The sequence below is a fragment of the Salvelinus namaycush genome, chromosome 18, assembly GCF_016432855.1.
Source record: "Salvelinus namaycush isolate Seneca chromosome 18, SaNama_1.0, whole genome shotgun sequence".
Classification (NCBI taxonomy): domain Eukaryota; kingdom Metazoa; phylum Chordata; class Actinopteri; order Salmoniformes; family Salmonidae; genus Salvelinus; species Salvelinus namaycush.
The window spans coordinates 19166779-19186554 of NC_052324.1; the positions used below are offsets into that span (position 1 = coordinate 19166779).

A 19776-nucleotide genomic window follows, 5' to 3' on the forward strand; every position below is an offset into this window, starting at 1 on the left:
TGCCATGACAAGATGGCTGATATTCCTTCATTCTTATTTGCATATTGATTCTATGCACAGATTCATGGCAGGACTGCCCTTGCTGTGCCAAGCTAATGAGTGGGACTCTGCACTGAGCATAATCTCCACACAAATAAACTAAGAGTTTCACAAACAGGTTGAGAATAAACTAAAACATCAAGAGAATGGAAGACACTCCAAATGACTTCACTGTGTATGAGGATCAAATCATTGATCCCATGTGGATTAAAATATATTATAAACTGGGTGGTTCAAGCCCTGAATGCTGATTGGCTGATAGCCGTGGTATATCAGCCCGTATAACAAAGGTATGACAAAACATGTATTTTTACTAATCGAATTACGTTGGTAACCAGTTTATAATAGCAATAAGGCACTTTGGGGGTTTGTGATACATGGCCAACTTACCACGGCTAAGGGCAGTATGCAGGCACTCTGCTTTGCGTCGTGCATAAGAACATGCCCTTTGCGTTGGAATATTGGCTATAAACTACACCACCCTTGGGCCTCATTGCTTAAGAATAGAGAAAACTGGCCAACTGCATGTGACCTTCAGTGGTGAAGAGACAGACAAGAGGAATTTGTCCTGTGTGTTCTAAAAACATAATTATAAACTGGGTGGTTCAAGCCCTGAATTCTCATTGGCTGAAAGCCATGGTATTACAGACCGTATACCACGGGTATGAAAAAAAATATATTTTTACTGCTCTAATTACGTTGGTAACAAGTTTATAATAGCAATAAGGCTCCTCAGAGGTTTGTGATATATGGTCAACATACCATGGCTAATGGCTGTGTCCAGGCACTCCGTGGAACATCATGCGTAAGAACAGCCCTTAGCCATGGTATATTGAGCATATACCACACCTCCTCAGGCCTTATTGCTGAAATAGATCTTGGCTGTAGAGACAGTGGAAATCATATGTCATGTATTATCCTCTATTATTGTACTCTATCCACTGTCCTCCTTGCGCATGCTCAATGCAAACGCACTTAATATTTCTTAAAACATCAATACAGCACCTTCGTTCTTTGCCCACATTACATCCTGTCTGACCATGAAACAATGGACAAGGACAGGGTCCAGCGTTCATACAATCAGCAAGGAATATTAGTCTAAAATATCAAGGCTTAGCGTTGGGACTGAGGATGTTCTGCCTAGAGTTTGGCAAATTAAACAGAGACCCTAAAGCAAAACGGTTTGTTTTTAAAACGGTGAACACTTCTGTTCTTGGTAGGTTCTTGGATATGAGGTAGAACCCGGTGGAGTTTCATAAAAGCTAAAATACTGTCTGTTATGAGTATGTAGTTGTATCATGAGGTATTGAACGGATATTTCACACAAAGCTTTGCACTTGGCAGAAAAATAATTCCTTGTGAGTAAAGTGACCTCCTTTGGCCACATGTGCAAAAACAGGTCAGGTAAAAACATGATATGATAAGCATCTTATCAGAGCTTTCACATTATCAATTATTGCAACATGCCTATATTACTCTGTAAATATGTTTTAAAAACATATATATTTTTTAAAGCAAAAACAAAAGGCCTTGATTATTGAGGGCACCTTATCAATAGCAAGTTGATAGCCCTTCCCTTTGAAATCTATTTTTAAAAAGTACCCCTTTCTCCTCTTCTTCTACATTAAGCAACAGTTGACTTTCACAAAAATGGATGGACAGGCAGAAAACGTGGATGCACAAAGTAGGTTCAACATTGAAAGGAGCCGGTTCCAAAACAAATCCTAAACGTTTAAAGAACATATCTTAAAGCTTCCTCAACCAGAGCCAGGGCCTAAAAATCACATCTGGACGCCTCAGCTTCCTCAGGGCTGCACTTTGAGCTCTCCTCCATGTCGTTGGCCGGAGCCTCCTCAGCATACTGCGTCTCAAAGGCCATCCCCTCTGAGGCATCCTCTGGGTCTTTCTGACCAGAGCTGCCTTCCGTCCTCTCTGGAGAGTCCATGTGGTTGGGGCCCTCTGAGGCCCCCAAGTGCTTCTTTCTCAGGTGTTGGTTGAGGGTCCCCTGGAAGGGGAAGCACTTGCCACAAATCTGGCAGTGGAAGGGCTTGTTGTCTGTGTGGCCACGGATGTGGTACTCCAGCTGGTCTTTGCGCGTGTACTTCTTGCCGCAGAACTTGCAGACGAAGGGTGTGATTCCCATGTGCAGGCGCATGTGGCGGTCCAGGCTGCCCTTCTGATTGAAGGACTTGCCGCAGTAGATGCAGATGAGCCTCTCGTTGTAGGGGTACCACTGGCTGCGCAGGCTCCGCTCTCGCACATCGTTCTCAAAACCTACTTGGCCCAACACCGCCTCGCTGCTGTCCTCAGTGTTTCCCGGTTTGATATGACCCAGGACCTCTGCTGGGACGGTCACTGGGGGGCGCTTGGCTCTGGCTCGGCCGCCCCTGAAGCCACTGAGCATGGAGCGGGAGGGGCTGGAGCTGCTGAGGCTCACAAAGCAGGGGGACGACAGGCCTGAGTAAGTGTAGCCGGCTGGCTGGATGACGGGACCGTAGGAGCCAACACTGACAGCCAGCACCTGCTCTCCATCCACCAGCTCTGTGTGGTAGCCATCGTCGCCTGCCGAGGAGCTGTCCGAGTAGCTGGGCCTATCTGTCTTCTCCAGCTTCACGTGCACGTCCGTCACCTGACCGTCCTTCCCAATCAGCTCCACCTGCTCTGTCTCTCCCTCCATGGCTGCCTCCTGCTCTGACACACCGTCACTGCTGCCACGGTCTGACTGGCCGTCCTCCTGGTACCGGGTCCTGCCTTGACCTTTCCCTGCAGCCAGCTCAGAGCGGGCCTCTATGCTGTGCCTGGAGTAGTATGGGGGGGAGATCTGTGTGGGGTTGATGAAAAGGCTGCTGTCTTTGACACCATTGCGGCTGGCCTGGGAGGCCTCCTTGTCTGGGCTTGTGGCGCTGGAGGGGATGCTTATCTTGGAGTGGATGCCCTCCAGGATCTGGGTGCACTTGTCGATGACGGCCTGCATCTGCAGGAAGCTGGCTGCTGTGAGGAAGCTGACGACATCCTTGAGCTGCAGGGACATGCGGCCAGTGTAGCAGAAGGCCAGCAGCTGCTCAAACACCTCAGGGTTCTTGATGACGGAGATGGACAGGCCGCTCATGGTGCCCAGGGCCGAGTGGTCGCGGAAGTACGGTGAGCTGGCCGCCAGCACGGCCTTGTGGGCACGGAACGGCTGGCCCTGGATGTGAACGATGATGTCACATAGCTTCCCCTGCAGTCGCAACTCATTGAGCTGGTTGAGAACGGTGTTGCTGAACTCTGGCACGTCAAACTCTATGTAGGCACTGCCGTCGTCCATCTCTTGGATAGGTCTTTCCAGTTTGTAGGCTGCCTGTGGCAGAAACGGAGAAAACAAAAACATCATTATGAATAAGAATCAGGATACATCTTAGAACACCAGTCATCCACTGAATCAGTGGCTAGTCTTTAAGTTTCATTTTCACATACAAAATATAATGTTCATTGACAGTTAAAGGTGAGGTTAATTTTATTTTACAAGTACAATCAGGGTGTGCCACAACAGCCAAATAAAAACAAGCATGCTATATGAGCAAACTTTGGCTGTCTGTGCCAGAAATATGCCAACACTGGGCAACCTAGACTACAGCCAACAGCATTTCACATTCACACTGGCCTGGGGGAAAAAACGATGCTTTCGACATGGCTAATACAAGACACCCTCAAACTTTAGCAGCAACAGCATAAAAGGATGTCCATTTTTTATGAAAAAACAGTACTGTACACTTCCCTGGTGCTTCAACAAATATGTGTTGAGTATATTCATACAAGAAATGCCTGGACAAAAATAATCGAGTGCATTTGACCTATTCCAGCAAAAAGCATTGAGTGTTGTAGCCAAGTTAAGGGTTGACCTTACTGACACATAAGAGAACAATCTCGACTTGATATAAGATCCAGCATCTGGGCAATTTCACAGTAATTTAGCAAAGGAATGACTGTAGGGATAACTGCAGCCTCATCCAAGTTTGGAGATGGAGTCTGGAGTCATTCCACCCATTTCAGGATTCAGGCCATCTTTATTGTTGAGTGCACACAAGATCAAAACACAAAAGCACTCCGAAAACAAGTAACCTGCACCACAGCAAAAACAACTAGCGAGCAAAAACAACAAAACATACAAGCAGATCTGGAGTGAAAATCCTCACTGCACTAACATTGCAGGCCCTTGAACCTTGAGTGGGCAGAACAAGATAGACTACCATGACACAGCACACTGACGCAATTTCAAATGAATCATCAAATTACTGAATTATTCAGTAGGAATATGAAAAGAACAGTAGCCCTCCATGTGAAGTAGAATGTGTTCTAAAAGCATATCTACATTTTAATTGCACTTCCTTTTAAAAATCTGTTTAGGCAAAGAAAGAAAAAAATCTGGTAATTTGGCAACAAAGTGGCCTAGCTGTAAATGTCAAGTCACTTGGTCACACCCAGAGCGGGACTGAACACTGCTTCATTATGATGTGGCAAGTGAGACTGCTTCTTGAAAATCCTATATCTTGAAAATTTGACATGCAATTTTTTTTTACCAGAACAAATTCTTATTTTCAATGACGGCCTAGGAACATTGGGTTAACTGCCTTGTTCAGGGGCAGAATGACAGATTTTTACCTTGTCAGCTCGGGGATTCAATTTTGCAACCTTTCGGTTACTAGTCCAGCGCTCTAACCACTAGGCTACCTGCCGCCCCAAAAAAGGTGAGGTATGTTGGGACTGTGGACTAATTAAAAAAAATACAAAAGATAGTTTGATCTCCATAAAAGAAACATCCTCTCAAAGGAAAAAAATTCTGTGGCAGACACCAACACAGAATGAACTACCACAACCACCCCAAGCTCACAGAACTGGACTGTCGAGTACTGAAAACCGTAGCGTGTAAAAATCGTCTGTCCTTGGTTGCAACACTCACTACCGAGTTCCTAACTGCCTCGAAGCAAAGTCAGCACAAGAACTGATCGTCGGGAGCTTCATGAAATGGGTTTCAATGGCCGTGCAACCGCACGGCCAGTGAAGGGAAATATTAATGCTACAGAATACAATGACATTCTAGATGACTCTATGCTTCTAACTTTGTGGCAACAGTTTGGGGAACGCCCTTTCCTGTTTCAGCATGACAATGCCCCCGTGCACGAAGCGAGGTCCATACAGAAATGGTAGTCAAGCTTGTGTGGAAGAACTTGACTGGCCTGCACAGAGCCCTGACCTCAACCCCATCGAACACCTTTGGGATGAATTGGAACGCTGACTGCGAGCCAGGCCTGAATCGCCCAACATCAGTGACCAACATCAGTAATGCTTGTGTCTGAATGGAAGTAAGTCCCTGCAGCAATGTTCCAACATCTAGTGGAAAGCCTTCGCAGAAGAATGGAGGCTGTTATAGGGAAAAAAAGTGTGAACAAACCATATTAATGCCCATGATTTTTGAATGAGATGTTCGACGAGCAGTTGTCCACATACTTTTGGTCATGTAGTGTTCGAGGTATCCGGTTTAAGCACCTAGGCCTGAGCTATTTTACAAAAACGTGTCCATCTCAGTCCGTTCTCCAGTTCTGCCCTCTTCTCCCCCCACTCCAATCTCTCCTCCCTTTCTCTCACGCTGCCTGCCTCTCCCTGGAAATTCAGTATGATCTTCTGCGCATTGAGTCTGTCAGCAGTTTGAGAACGTAAACACTTTCTCTGATTGCCTAGGCTTGCCAAGACACCTGTGCCACTACCCATATGTTCTCATCCTGGTTGGCACAGGAGACAGATGGCAAAAAGAAAGAAAGAGAAAATGGAAGTGCATTATTTTCCCTCTGCCATCATGAGGCTTTCAAATATAGCATGCATATTAAAACGTGTCAGTGGCCTGTCCCACTCCCAACACCATGCATTGCAAACTGAACTGAGAGCCAAGTTGAAGGGCAGCCAAAGAACGTATGCCGAGTGGCTGAGCTGAACCCAAAGCAGTGAGGGTCACAAAAGCAAGGTTCAAAATGGACTGGAAAAACAAACTCACTTAAGTTCAGCAGTAGGGATGGGGGTTTGAAATAATTTCACTACTCGAATAGTATCATAAATTTCTGTTGGATATCGATGTTCGATATAATAAATGCATCTTTTATAAATGTACGTTTTAACCTGAGCATTGCTGCGCGAAGGAGACACTGTCGCTCTATTGCTGCAGCTGCAGAGGGGCCGGTGTGAGATGGGACCGAGCCGAGCAGGCAAGGGAGAGAGGGACTAAGTAATGTTAGCCAAGGCAACTCGGCTACAGCCAAGACGATCTAACTTGTAGCTGCCACAATGTTAAATCATCCCATATAACAGGGTCTTGACTAGAGTAGCCAGCTACCCATTCAATTAAAACGAGCAACCAATAGGTAGGCTGTTGTAGCCTACTCCTTTTCATTTTGCTAACTTTTAATTCTGTAATTTTATTGCATCTTGCATTGCATTAGTGTATTCACAAGTTCGAATTCTAACGTCCGTTCGGATATTCTAATATTTGAATAACCGTACACATCCCTATTTAGCAGGTTTGATTAAGCCCCCCCAAAAAAAGTCTAAAAGTGAAATTAACTTTGACCAGTGTAACACCCATTTTCTAGTCATATTGCTTTGTCTGAGTACAGGACAAACTGAGGTTCCAGGAAGTGACCTGAGACCAGATAAGTGGAACTCTGGTGTTTCATCTGCTGTAGGTAGGCCTATGACTAGTCGGAATGTGGGCCTGTAACTGAACAAAAGACTGCACTTCAAAAAGACAACCTACAAAACTTGCCCATCGCTCAATTTAAAAAAGCATATTGTAAAAACAGGAATGTCAGCACTGGCAAACAACAAGCAATGAATGCTTACTTCAAGATAAGCAGTGTTTTGCCTATTTTGCAAAACAGCATGCAGCCCGAACCAAGCCAAAATTGCAAAACAAGCAAGACATGGCAGAGCAATACGAAATGGGCGGGAGTGGGAGACTTCTGAGAAAATGGATCTTGTGAAATTGGAGGGGGAGTACATGGGGGGGGATTATCTTATTTGCCCTGGTGTGAGCAGAATAACTTGCAAGCACACGGAATTTGAGCAATGGAAATAACAAGGAATTAACACATTTATCATTGACCCACAGGAAATTGGGTTTCTGGGTTGATTAAGACATTATCCATTAGCCTATATTCTGACTCCTATCATCCATGTTGTATTAGAATTCCCCATGCATTGAAGAGAAAGCACTGGAAGACAACGCAATCCTTTCGCTACTAACCTAATCAAAAATGTGACCAACACCATGAAAATAATACATTCGGGATGTCACTGTCGGCCTCATTCCATTGACAGGTCATCACCAACCTCTTTTTACTGTCAATTACTGACATGGGCTGCTATTCCTGCCATTCAATAATTTCCGTTCTGGCCAATCCCTTTGGGTAAAGAACATTTCAATGACCAGAGAAACTGATAACCAAGCTGCCGTGGAGTGACTGCAGCACAATTACAAAAAGCACAGGACTAATTAAAATAATGGCCATTACAAAATTAGCAAGGGAAATCAGGCTTTGCATATTTGCTGGGCATAGCCTAATCAGTACAGATAAAAATACTTCCCTGTTGCTTGTAAGTCGCTGGGCAGAGAAGTCAAATCTGTCTCTTTTATACTGAGCCAAACTGAGTGCTGAGCTGAGTAAATCACTATGCTAACCACCGGTAACAGCCATAACTTCCTTCACCTGTTATTTTGCTACTGTAGGTAGCGTTAGTCGGCTGTACCTGCGCCAAAACCCAGTATTTTTCATCCTATAGCTTTTAAAATAGTGAGCCAACATGCTTGCAGCGTGTCATGCTCTTGTTTCTCTAGCAGACATATAGTGAGCAATGTTTTTGGAATATCAAATCATAATATTGAATCACAATAGATAATCGTATCGTGATAATAGCATATCGTGAGGTCCCTGGCAATTCCCAGCCCTACTACTCTGTCAAAACTAGGCTTGGGTGGTATCCAGATTTGTATACGATTCTTGCGAAATCCCGGGATATGTGGTATCACCGACCCTGAACACAAGGGCCGCTATTTTCAAACACAAAAAACCCCACTGAGCATCAGTAAGCCAAAGGTTAGCAATGCTAATAAGTACATGTCAAATCCCATAGCCAATGCTAGCTAAATGCTAACGAGTGAATACAAACAATTTATACAGCCTCTGACAAACTATTTGCAGTTCAGACATCCCAGCTTATAGTTATTTACATTTAAGTAATTTAGCAGACGCTCTTATCCAGGGTGCCTTAGAGTAGTGATTGCATACATTTTCATACAGGTCCCCCGTGGGAATCAAACCCACAACCCTCGCGTTGCAAGCGCCATGCTCTACCAACTTTTCTGAACACACACACACACAAAACAAATTAGACAGTAAGGTTGGATTGTTCCACTGTTATCAAGATATGGTTAGCTTCCTGCAAAATCAAGCTTAACTAGCTACCAAATTAGATACTACTCGTAAACAAACATGTGACTGGCTCAGCTGCTTTAAAAGGAAATACCGGCAATTCGTAACCTAGTGGGGCGAATCAACTCCAGCATACTGAAAATATTTTGGGTATCTCAGATTATTTGTGAGAATTGCCAGAACAAATTTAATTGGGAGGAAAGATGTTTGACATGCTTTTTATATTTGCATCACAAATCATTTGAGAAAATGAGGCTATTTTTAGACCTTTACATGTTTCCTGTAAGAACTCATGATCCGTGAACCTATATGACAGACATCTTGGTGTCATGATACTCCTTATAGTGTGCTCTAACATATGGAGTGTCTAAATTCTGAAATACAATTTCATTAATTTATTCACCTTAAATATTAAAACACTTAAAGCACCCTTTTTGATTTTGTTTATTTTTTAGACATATTGTTTGGAACAATATACTCTAGAAGTACACATTTCCTCAGTGGGTTCCCTGCTAATTTTGACATTATGATACATTTTATGAGCACCACCATACCTAGGGCTGGCACAATTACCATATAACTGACAGCCACGGATGAAGACGGTCATGAAAATAAAATAACTGTCATAAGTTTCAAGAAAGTTGTGTGAGAAGCCAAAATCAAACAAAAAGCGTTTTTTGGGGTTTGTTTTTTACACGCTGGAATTAGAATGCACGGTAGTGAAGAGAAAACACAGGACCGCGAGCATTAACAGCATCATGCACTTCAAATTAGAAAGCAAGTTTTTTTCTCGCCTTTACGCGAAGGAATGCTTATAAAGTGAGTGGGTAAATTGCCAGAAAATAGACTATGTGTATTGTTAAATCAGGAATAGTGACATGTATAGTTAAGTGTCTATTTAGTGTTGACAAGTTCAGCTGCCTGTACCAATAATACATATTTGAAAACAATAACTTTATGCCTACCTTTGTTGATTCCAGCACAGGCATATAGGCTAGGCAGGCTGCGGCTGTGAAACTCTGTTCAAGAGAGAATACCATTATGTAGAAAGAACGAAACTACATAAGAGACAAATTCTTTATAAACTGCTAGGGTATATTAGCTACAATTCTCCTCATGTTCATGAGCCAACATAACAGGAGGCAGGTACGGTGGCTCCCATAGGACATAAGGTGTGTCAAAAGGAACAACTAATTCACTAGGGCTACATAGCGAACATAAATACAACTGCTTATTATGGATTCTCAAGACAAATAAGTTGGCAGTGTATGCGAATTGACGCTCTACTCTCGCACGCAAGTTGACACCATTGACGGAGTCTCTGTGTGGTTGCAGCTTTACGAGTTGTCATTTTACTTCCTGCTTTACCCCTATGGGTACACTCCCAATGGCCGCCAGTCAACCCATTGTGCCATTTTTTACTTGAAAAGAGACGCCCGTTATACTCATTCTGTGTTTATGGCAGCTAGGGCTGACCCTATTTAGTCGACTGGACGGTAAATAGGCTGTTGGTTGACCAATAATTTGAGTCAAGCAGTTGCAAAAAACTATTTTATGGCATGTCTTGATTGATGCCTTTCTCAGTGGACTAATCCACTGCAGAGGCAGCGGGGATGGCACACCACTATCACCAGTAGTACCTTTACCCTTAATTCCCAATCTACAATTTGTTTGGTTACTGTAATTTCTGTTAATGCATTCAATATATTATTACAGTCTTTTAGTTCTCATTGTCGGAGAGGACACGTTGTTTGCAGAGCACACAACCTAGGCTACACTTGAGAGAAACAAGTGTTGGTTTATTTAATTTCCGAGTTGTCAATTTATTCATTGTGTTTTGTTTGGAGCGCTCCTGTCAATGTTGAGTGAGAATGCACACCTGATTACGTGCAGAAGTAGGCCTAGGCTACCTGGCCTGTGCCCAAATGTAGGCTTATAGAATGTGCCCATTTGGGGATCTGACAGTATTCCTGATCGTCTTTGCTCACCACCATTAATGAGCTGTGGAGCTTCAAAGTATTTTTTTCTTCACCTCAAACAAAGTCTGTTTTTACATCTATTGAGAATGACAATAGTTCCTCAATGTAGCCCATTTGAAAAATCTTTCCAGCTCTCTCCCTTTCGATAACCACTTGGCGTAAAAGGGGAAAACTGATCCCATGGAAAAGTTATAAAATAGGTCTACCTGATTACTTCTTATCCCTTGCACAAATACAGCGGTGTCTGTCAGGAGCTCACTGGTGCAGGAAACGGAGGAACAAGAATATTTTATACAAGTTGCAAGTTTGTTAGAACAAGTTTTGGGCTGAACCAAGTTGATACTTGATACAATGTTTCAAGTTTCTTGCAGACAGGCTTCATTTTTATCAGGATATTTTACATGCAGGCTGCAATTTTTGTAGGCTATTTTTATATAGTAGGCATTGGCAACAGAAGTTTATAGATTTGTATAAATTTATTTGGATTGAGAAGTATTAAATCACATGACAATGATTTTGAGATACGAAGACCATTATAAAATAAATGAAACTGTTCCACGAAAATGTGCATATGAAAATCATAACTGGCATGCAGATCGGTAAAAATGGTAAGATAAATTGGCACTCCTAATGGAAAAGTTTGCCGACGCCTGGAGTAGCCTATGACCGGCAACTTCAGGAGCGTAATGGCAGAATATGCAAAAGCCAGGAGCAGCGGGAGGTAGTGGTTGGGGAACATGTTTTTTCCCCTTCTGGTTAGGCCCTGTCTGGCTGCCTTGAATCATTTGTGTGTCTTAATTATTTAAAAATCACACAACGTGCTTATAGCATCAGACAAGCTCAGTAAACTACATATATAATAGGTTAGTTTGAAATAAGATTTTTTTTAGGTCATCTGGGACAGCCCTAATGGCAGCACATGCAGTCAGGAGCAGAGAAGAGGATAAAGTGTGCGTCAAAAAATATATTTGTATTATTATTATGACCGCAGTCATTTGGCTGGCCAATTACCACCATCCAAAATTCCATGACCGTCAAAGCACTAGCACCACTAACACAGTGAATGGGAAAATGGCTTCAAAGGGAACTCCCTCTGCTGGTGATTGGCGGAATGTACAATCCTAAAGGAGGGCTGTGATTGGTTAGTGACCTATAATGTACATTTCGATGTATAAAACGTGTCATATCTTTAAAAAAGTACCAGAGAATCCCCTCTGGAAATGTGACATGTAATATATTGACAAACAAAGTCTAAAAATAATCTAAATTTAAAAAAGGGTGCTTGAGATATTTATGTAAAATAAATTGTGAAAAAAATGTGTTTCAGAATCTAGACATAGTGCATATTTAAGAGCACACTATAAGAAGTATAAGGACACCCAAGATGTCCATCATGTACAGTTCTCGGACCATAAGGTCTTACAGGAGGCATGTATAGGCCTAGGTTCAGAATGGGCCTAAAATTAACACATCATGATTTTAAATCAAAAAAAAAAAAAATACAAATGTAAAAAGTATGACAAACATCCTTCCTCCCAATGCAGTTAATACATTCAGTAGGCAGTTTATTCGGTACAGCCATCTAGTACCGGGTCAGACCCCCGTAGCCATGAAGGGATGCACCTGGTCAGCAACAATGTTCAGATACGCTGTGGCGTTCAAACATTGCTCAATTGGTATCAAGGGACTTAACGTGTGCCAGGAAAACATTCCCCACACCATTACACAACCAGCCTGCACCGTTGACACCAGGCAGGATGGGGCCATGGAATCATGGTGCTTACGGCAAATTGTGACTCTGCCATCAGCATGGCGCAACAAGAATCGGGAGTCGTCAGACCAGGCATTGTTTTTACACTCAATTGTCCACTGCTGGTGATTGCGTGCTCACTGGAGCCGCTTCCTTTTTGTTTTTAGTTGATAGGAGTGGAACCCGGTGTAGTCGTCTCTTGCAATAGTCCATCCGTTACAAGGACCAGCAAGTTGTGCATTCCAAAATGCCGTTCTGCGCTGTTATTTGCCTGTTTGTGTCTCGCCTGTTAGCTTGCACGATTCTTGACATTCTCTTTTGACCATATCAACAAGGGGTTTTCGCCCACAGGACTGCCGCTGACTGGATGTTTTTTGTTTGGTCGCACCTTTCTCAGTAAACCCTAGACACTGTTGTGCGTAAAAAGCCCAGGGGCTAGGGCAGGAGTATTCAAATCTCACCCTACGAGGACCGGAGTACTATAGGTTCTTCCTGATAATTAATTACACACAGCTGGTGTTCTGGGTATAAATCATTCCCTGACTAGAGGGGTAGATTGAAAAAAGCTGTAGTCTTCTAGGTCCAGATTTGAATTTCAGGGTGCTAGGGTGTTGTTCTGTCTTCCCTTTTATTTGAAAAACAACTGTTACATTGTGCTTCCCTTTATGTTTGTGGTATTGCTCAAACAAGTCCAAGTTATTAACGCAGTATGCATTACCTAGTGAAGGACACACCAATTTTTTTTTACTATCTAACAAGTTAATGTAACAAATCTTTGGCAAATCCTGGAATTCAAGGACACCTGGATGACCCTAGATAGCACTGCACTTTGTACTGCTGTGTCCACAACATACAACCAGACTACCAGTAGTTTTATCTGGCCTTTTATCAAAGCCAGATGCACCACATAAAGAAAAAAAAGACCTATCATTTATGTGTAATCCAATAACGTTTGCCTACATTTAATATATTTCAGTTTTAAGGTTTGTTTTCAATCAGTGCAGCTAATTCGCATGTTATTTAGCCACATGCCTATCAATTGACTGAGTACAGGAGGCGAGCTAGCTAGTCCCAAAATAATGTCAACTTTACTTACAAGTTGCAACAATAACTAACTAGATAATTAACTAGCTAACGTTAGCTACTATAGTTAATTGTTATACAGCGGTTTGAACAAATGTTACCCAACTAAAGCAACCGTTCCATTTCCACAACACGAGCGTTTTATGGTGCCACTTTGGGTCCCAGCAAAATGAAATGGAACATTGTTTTAGCCTAACGTTACCTACACGAACTAGCTAGGCTATTCGTTTTCTTGATACACTGTCTGACAAGATAATCATGTTCAGAAAGTTAGATTTGACTTTTCCTTCTAGTGGGGGATAACAAGGCGGACTAATTAGCGTCGAAAAGTTGTAACGTTACTTAGTATAACTTCTGTATAACCTTACTGTGTCGGTCTCTAGAGACAAGCTTGCTGCCGCCCGATCTGACATTAGCCACTTAGCCTGCTACAAATTCTGACAGGCTAGTTAGCTAGCGAGGTACTATAGGTGGCTACATCCAACGGCATAAAACATCAGGCTGACAGTTAAGGCTATCAAAACAAGTTATTGGTTAGCGAGCTAGCTAATTTACGTTATTTGAATAACGTTAGCAAGTATGCTAGCTAGAACGGTGATGCAGAACAAATACAACAGTGCGGGATGCGCAGAGATCATGGCTGTTAACGTATATCGAAGATGACTAGCTAGCTTAGCTAACTTGGAAGCCTTGTTTTACAGACAAATTCCCCCAAAATTAGCTAAGCGTCAGCAAGCTAATGTTACCGACGGACAGCAACCTAGCGCGAGCCGATAGCGGGCAACCTTTTCAGAAAATGACACAAGCAGAAACAACGTTTTGATGATGATATTATCTTCCGTTTGTTTCCAAATCAATGTTGAAGTCTGTCGAACTCACCTTTTCCCGATCAAACATCGCCCATTTCCCCCAGTAGCTCGCTTTCACTTGAGCCAGGCCTCCCCCCACTCCAGCTGTGTCAGTCACTGCAAAAAAAAAACTGCAACCGGAAGTGTAGCTATACGTTTCCGTGCCCGACCTGCTGGGTCTACTGCGTTTGCACCATATAGGGTTTGCACAAAAATACAATTTCTGATATACCATACAATTTCCGATATACCATGTCCCCAACAATTGCTGATATACCATATACCATGTCCCCAATGAAAGTTACGCCCCTGTATATAAGTGTTAAATTATTTAAAGTAACACATTTGTAGCATATCCTATTCTTCAATCTATATACTAAATTAACGTTACAACGTATATGTACCTCTGTTTGAGGTACGATCAAAGTTTTTAATCACAGTATTTAAGACCTTTATTTGTGGGGTGTGGGACCACAAAACGCATTTCTGTATTGCTTTTTAGATTCCATCCTTATAGGAAGCAGATAGCATATATGGCCTGCCCTACCAAGTAGCCTTCATACATAGAAGACCCTTTATATTGCAGTGTTTCAATTTTCGCTATATGAGCCACATTACAATTTCCACCAAGCGGATTAACCCTATTGGCGCGATGCCTGGGGTGTTTGCTCTTTGTGCCAGCAACCCGAGTTCGCTTCCCTGCCCTGTTGTTCGCTACATTGGTGTCAGAAGTAGGATGGCGGCTTTGAGGTCATCAGAACGCTGAGGGGGCTGAGCGATGCGTAGGGCGTTTGCCTTTCACGCCAACAAACACAAGTTCGCTTCCCTGCCCCGCCATTTGCTACAATATTAATAACGCTTACCTACAGCATATCACAACATACAACTCCAAGAAAAATAACATTTGGGATTTGTAAAGAGAATCCTCTCACAGTTAATGAATTTGTTCAGAGAAATACAGGTTGGGCAGGAGTGCAAAACTGTTTGAAAATGGGGGTCAGAGGCTGTATTTTGGACAAGAGGTCAAGGCCAAGGCCCCTATCTTCGGCACACCTCTTCTATCATACTACATATGTGCTGATCTATTCCTGCCCAGAAATTGTTAACCGTCATTTCAAAACACAATGTCAAGCAGATGTCCTGACTGTAATGACATGTAATAGGCTATATCCTACTGTCTGGGGATTTATGTAATGCAAACTCAATGAACCACCCTTTATGAACAGGTCATAAAGGTACTGCATGTAGTTCTGGAGTCTCTCCAGCATGGGGTGCCACAGACTAAATAAAGAAAGTGCTGTGAAACAACTGTACTCTATAGGCTACTTCCAAAATAAAATAAACAATTTTTTTAAACCATAATTTAACTAGGCAAGTCAGTTAAATAACAAATTCTTATTTACAATCACTTGAGTAACTTAGGGATACAAAGTACACTGAATAAAAATATGAATGCAACATGCAACAATTTCAAAAATTTTACTGAATTACAGTTCATACAAGGAAATCAGTCTACTTAAATAAATCCACTGGTCCCTAATCTACGGATTTCACATGACTGGGTATACAGATATACATCTGTTGGTCAGAGATCAAATCAAACGTTATTTGTCACACACGCCGAAAAGAACAGGTGTAGACCTTACAGTGAAATGCTTACTTACAAGACCTTAACCAACAATGCAGTTTTAAGAAAAAAAAATTAAAAAAAGAGATAAGTACAAATTTTAAAAATAAAGAATATATAGAAAAATAACAAATAATTAAAGAGCAGCAGCAAAATAACAGTAGCGAGGCTATATAGTTGAGGTAATATGTACATGTAGGTAAAGGTATAGTGACTATGCATAGATAATAAACTGAGAGTAGCAGCAGCGTAGAAGAGGGGGTGGGGGGGTAGCCATTTGATTAGCTGTTCAGGAGTCTTAAGGCTTGGGGGGAGAAGCTGTTAAGAAGCCTTTTGGACCTAGACTTGGTGCTCTGGTACTGCATGCCGTGCAGTAGCAGAGAGAACATTCTATGACTAGGGTGGCTGGAGTCTTTGACAATTTATAGGGCCATCCTCTGACACCGCTTGGTATAGAGGTCCTGGAAGGCAGGAAGCTTGGCCCCAGGAATGTACTGGGCCGCACATCACCGATACCTTAAAAAAATAGGTAGAGGTGTTAACCAGTCAGTATCTGGTGTAACCACCATTTGCCTCAAGCAGCGCGACACATCTCCTTCACAAAGAGTGGATCAGGCTGTTGATTGTGGCCTGTGGAATGTTGTCCCACTCAGTGGCGACCAGTCATTCGGGGCAGTTGGGGCAGAGCCCCACCTGTTTTGAACCCCAACTGTTAAGCTAAAAAAAAAGGGGGGGTTTTGTAGCCATTTTGCATGTTATTTTGGCAGTAATACCTGTCACATATCAGTTTGCTATCAATGCAAAATATATTTGAATTAATAAAGCCGCATACAAACATGGTCTCTTTTTTGCATTTTCGAGTAAGGCAGCTCCAAAACGCAGGTGTTTCAGCCTAGCTCAGTGCTTTCTGTGGTGGTGGGAAAGCCAGTGGAAAATACAGATTATAAGGATTGGTAATGTTCTCTAGTTGTGCCGTGATTGGCTCAGTGTTCTGTCACTCACCGCAAAATCTATGGGGTGAGCTCGAAAATTCAAGCTCCTTGGATGCTGCCATAAAGTTACATTAGAAGTGCCCATCCAAGAAGGCTCAAGGTCATTGGCCACAGATAAAATTACTTCAAATCACGTTATATTTACCGTGGTTTTGATTGGACTGATCATGTCAACATCATTCTTTCAAAATCTTAGCTAGCAAGCTAGACAAGCAGTCATCATCATGAATCACGTTGACAATCTTCTGGCAAATCTTTTTCAATCCATGTCAAATGAAAATAAATTATAGATAAAACGTATCGGTGCTCATCGGCCATTGGACATAAACATTACACAACAAGTTGGAATTCGCAAATTCAACAATGGGTGGTTTGGAAGGAATCAGTGGCTAACTGCAGGCGTTGCAAAGCAATCACTAGCCTGCTATTCAGTGGAGCGAATGTGTGGTCCAAGTCTGGGTTTAAGGGTCTCTTTTCCAAGATTAAATTATAAACATTCATGCTGTCAGTCCAGCAGGACTTCAGTCGCGTTCAAAACAACTGGAAACTCGGAACTGGGAAATCTCAGACTTCAGTGAGTTCAAAACAACTGGGAACTCGGGGAAAAAAAGAGCTCCGACTGGGAAAATATGTTTTGAACGGTCACCCAACTCGGAATTCCAAGTCAGGAACTTGGGCCTCTTACTAGAGCTCCGATCTGAAGATCACTGACGTCATGATTCTACCTTGTTTTTTTTGTTTTTTGAGTTCCCAGTTGTCTTGAAAGCACCATAAATCCATAGAATGCCAGACTTGGATGACAACGTTTGAAGACAACATTTTCCTACAAGGACCGCCGTGCCACCTTCCTGTTCAAGTGAGCACAGCACAACAAGGTGTGTCCAAAAATGTATTGTATGCTGCTGCATAAATTATGTAATATGCCAAGGAGATATGTGTACTGTAGCTAAGAAAGTTATACTTAGTGTATGTTGTGTGGTAAGCTCTTAGTAGCCGATGTGCCTCACCCTAATCATTTGGTCCCTTTCTCCCTCATAACTTAGCCTACTGTTAAGACTTGGTGGTGCACATGTAGCCTATAGCCTGTTATAGAGAAATGTAATCATCGAATATTGAAAGAGCTTTCATTGTCTATACTGTAAGAACGGCCCATGTTCGGAATTCTGTCGCTGTACATTTCAAAAGGGCCTAACAAGTTGTTATATTGATTACGTCGGTCCTAGCTTGCTCATTAATTTCTTAATCAAAATTACGGATTGCCTCTTATCCGCTCGTCATCTCCTTATGCCATAGTTTGTACACCTGCAAAAGAGGCGACTTTGGGATGCTGGCCTTCTAGGCAGAGTTCTTCTTTCCAGTGTCTGTGTTCTTTTGCCCATCTTAATCTTTTCTTTTTATCGGCCAGCATCCCGGAGTCGCCTCTTTGCGGGTTTTGCGGGTACTATTTAATGAAGCTGCCAGTTGAGGAATTGTGAGGCTTCTGTTTCTCAAACTAGACACTCTAATGTACTTGTCCTTGTGCTCAGTTGTGCACTGGGGCCACCCACTACTCTTTCTATTCTGGTTAGTGCCAGTTTGCGCTGTTCTGTGAACTGAGTACTACACAGCATTGTACGAGATCTTCAGTTTCTTGGCAATTTCTCGCATGGAATAGCCTTCATTTCTCAGAACAAGAATGGACTGCCGAGTTTCAGAAGAAAGTTCTTTGTTTCTGGCCATTTTGAGCCTGTAATCGAACCCACAAATGCTGATGCTCCAGATACTCAACTAGTCTAAAGAAGGCCAGTTTTACTGCTTTTTTAAACAGGACAACAGTTTCAGCTGTGCTAAATTAGGGTTTTCTAATGATCAATTAGCCTTTTAAAATTATTAACTTGGATTAGATAACACAACGTGTTTCCAGCTACAATAGTCATTTACAATATTAACAATGTCTACACTGTATTTTTGATCAATTTGATGTTATTTTAATGGACAAAAATGTGATTTTCTTTCAAAAACAAGGACATTTCTAAGTGACCCCAAACTTTTGAACGGTAGTGTATATTGAAAGCAGGTGCATTCACATAAGTGTGGTTCCTGAGTTAAACGTGTGTGTGTGTGTGTGTGTGTGTGTGTGTGTGTGTGTGTGTGTGTGTGTGTGTGTGTGTGTGTGTGTGTGTGTGTGTGTGTGTGTGTGTGTGTGTGTGTGTGTGTGTGTGTGTGTGTGTGTGTGTCTCAGTCACCAAATCTCAACCCAATTGAACACTTATGGGAGATTCTGGAGCAGTGCCTGAGAAAGCGTTTTCCACCACCATCAACAAAACACCAAATTATGGAATTTCTTTGGGAAAAAAGGTGTCTCATCCCTTCAATACAGTTCCAGACACTTGTAGAATCTATGCCAAGGCACATTGAAGTTGTTCTGGCTGCTCGTAGTAGCCCAACTCCCTATTAAGACACTTGATGTTGGTGTTTCCTTTAAATCAAATAAATGTTATTGGTTGCGTACACAGTTTAGCAGATGTTATAGCGGGTGCAGCGAAATGCTTATATTACTAGCTCCTGACAATGCAGTAAAATGTTAAACAAATAAACAAATAGCAAAAAAATAAAACACAACAAGAAATTTCAAAACATAGTCAATTAACACTTTCATGGTGGCAGTTACCTGTATAACACCACTCTCCAGTTGTTTCACACAATGCATGAATACCCTCCACCATTTAAACATATTTTTTTAACCTTTATTTAACTAGGCAGGGCAGTTAAGAACAAATTCTTATTTTCAATGAAGGCCTAGGAACAGTGGGTTAACTGCCTTGTTCAGGGGCAGAATTACTGATTTTACCTTGTACAGCTCAGGGATTCGATTACAAGTCCAATGCTCTAGCCACTAGGCTACCTGCCACCCCATTAAAGGGGGGAAAAACTATTCGTAACGAACACAAGCATTTCAGATACATTTTGTGCATGTACATTCAATAAAATATTTCAGTGTTGAGTTATTAACTAATAAT

The 19776-nt window shown here is 42.3% G+C and overlaps 1 protein-coding gene across 2 annotated transcripts; it reads right to left on the reverse strand.

The window, feature by feature from the left end:
* Positions 1-838: 838 nt before the first annotated feature.
* Positions 839-14262, reverse strand: LOC120062729 (zinc finger and BTB domain-containing protein 34-like). Of its 2 annotated transcripts, XM_039012789.1 has the most exons (3): positions 14190-14259; positions 9464-9517; positions 839-3379 (listed from the first exon to the last, which is right to left on the reverse strand). In XM_039012789.1, the coding sequence occupies exons 1-3, from the start codon at positions 14205-14207 to the stop codon at positions 1814-1816; spliced, it is 1638 nt and encodes a 545-aa protein (XP_038868717.1). In that variant the 5' UTR covers positions 14208-14259; the 3' UTR covers positions 839-1813. The 2 variants fall into 2 exon arrangements, with proteins under 2 accessions (XP_038868717.1, XP_038868718.1); XM_039012790.1 differs by lacking the exon at positions 9464-9517 and having other exon boundaries at positions 14190-14262.
* Between the last annotated feature and the right edge of the window lie 5514 nt (positions 14263-19776).

Excerpts from the sequence above, each read along its gene's own strand:
- LOC120062729 (XM_039012789.1), bottom strand. Across the intron at positions 3,380-9,463 it reads CTGTGCTGGAATCAACAAAG|GCAGCCTACAAACTGGAAAG; the intron begins GTAGGCATAAAG and ends TTTCTGCCACAG.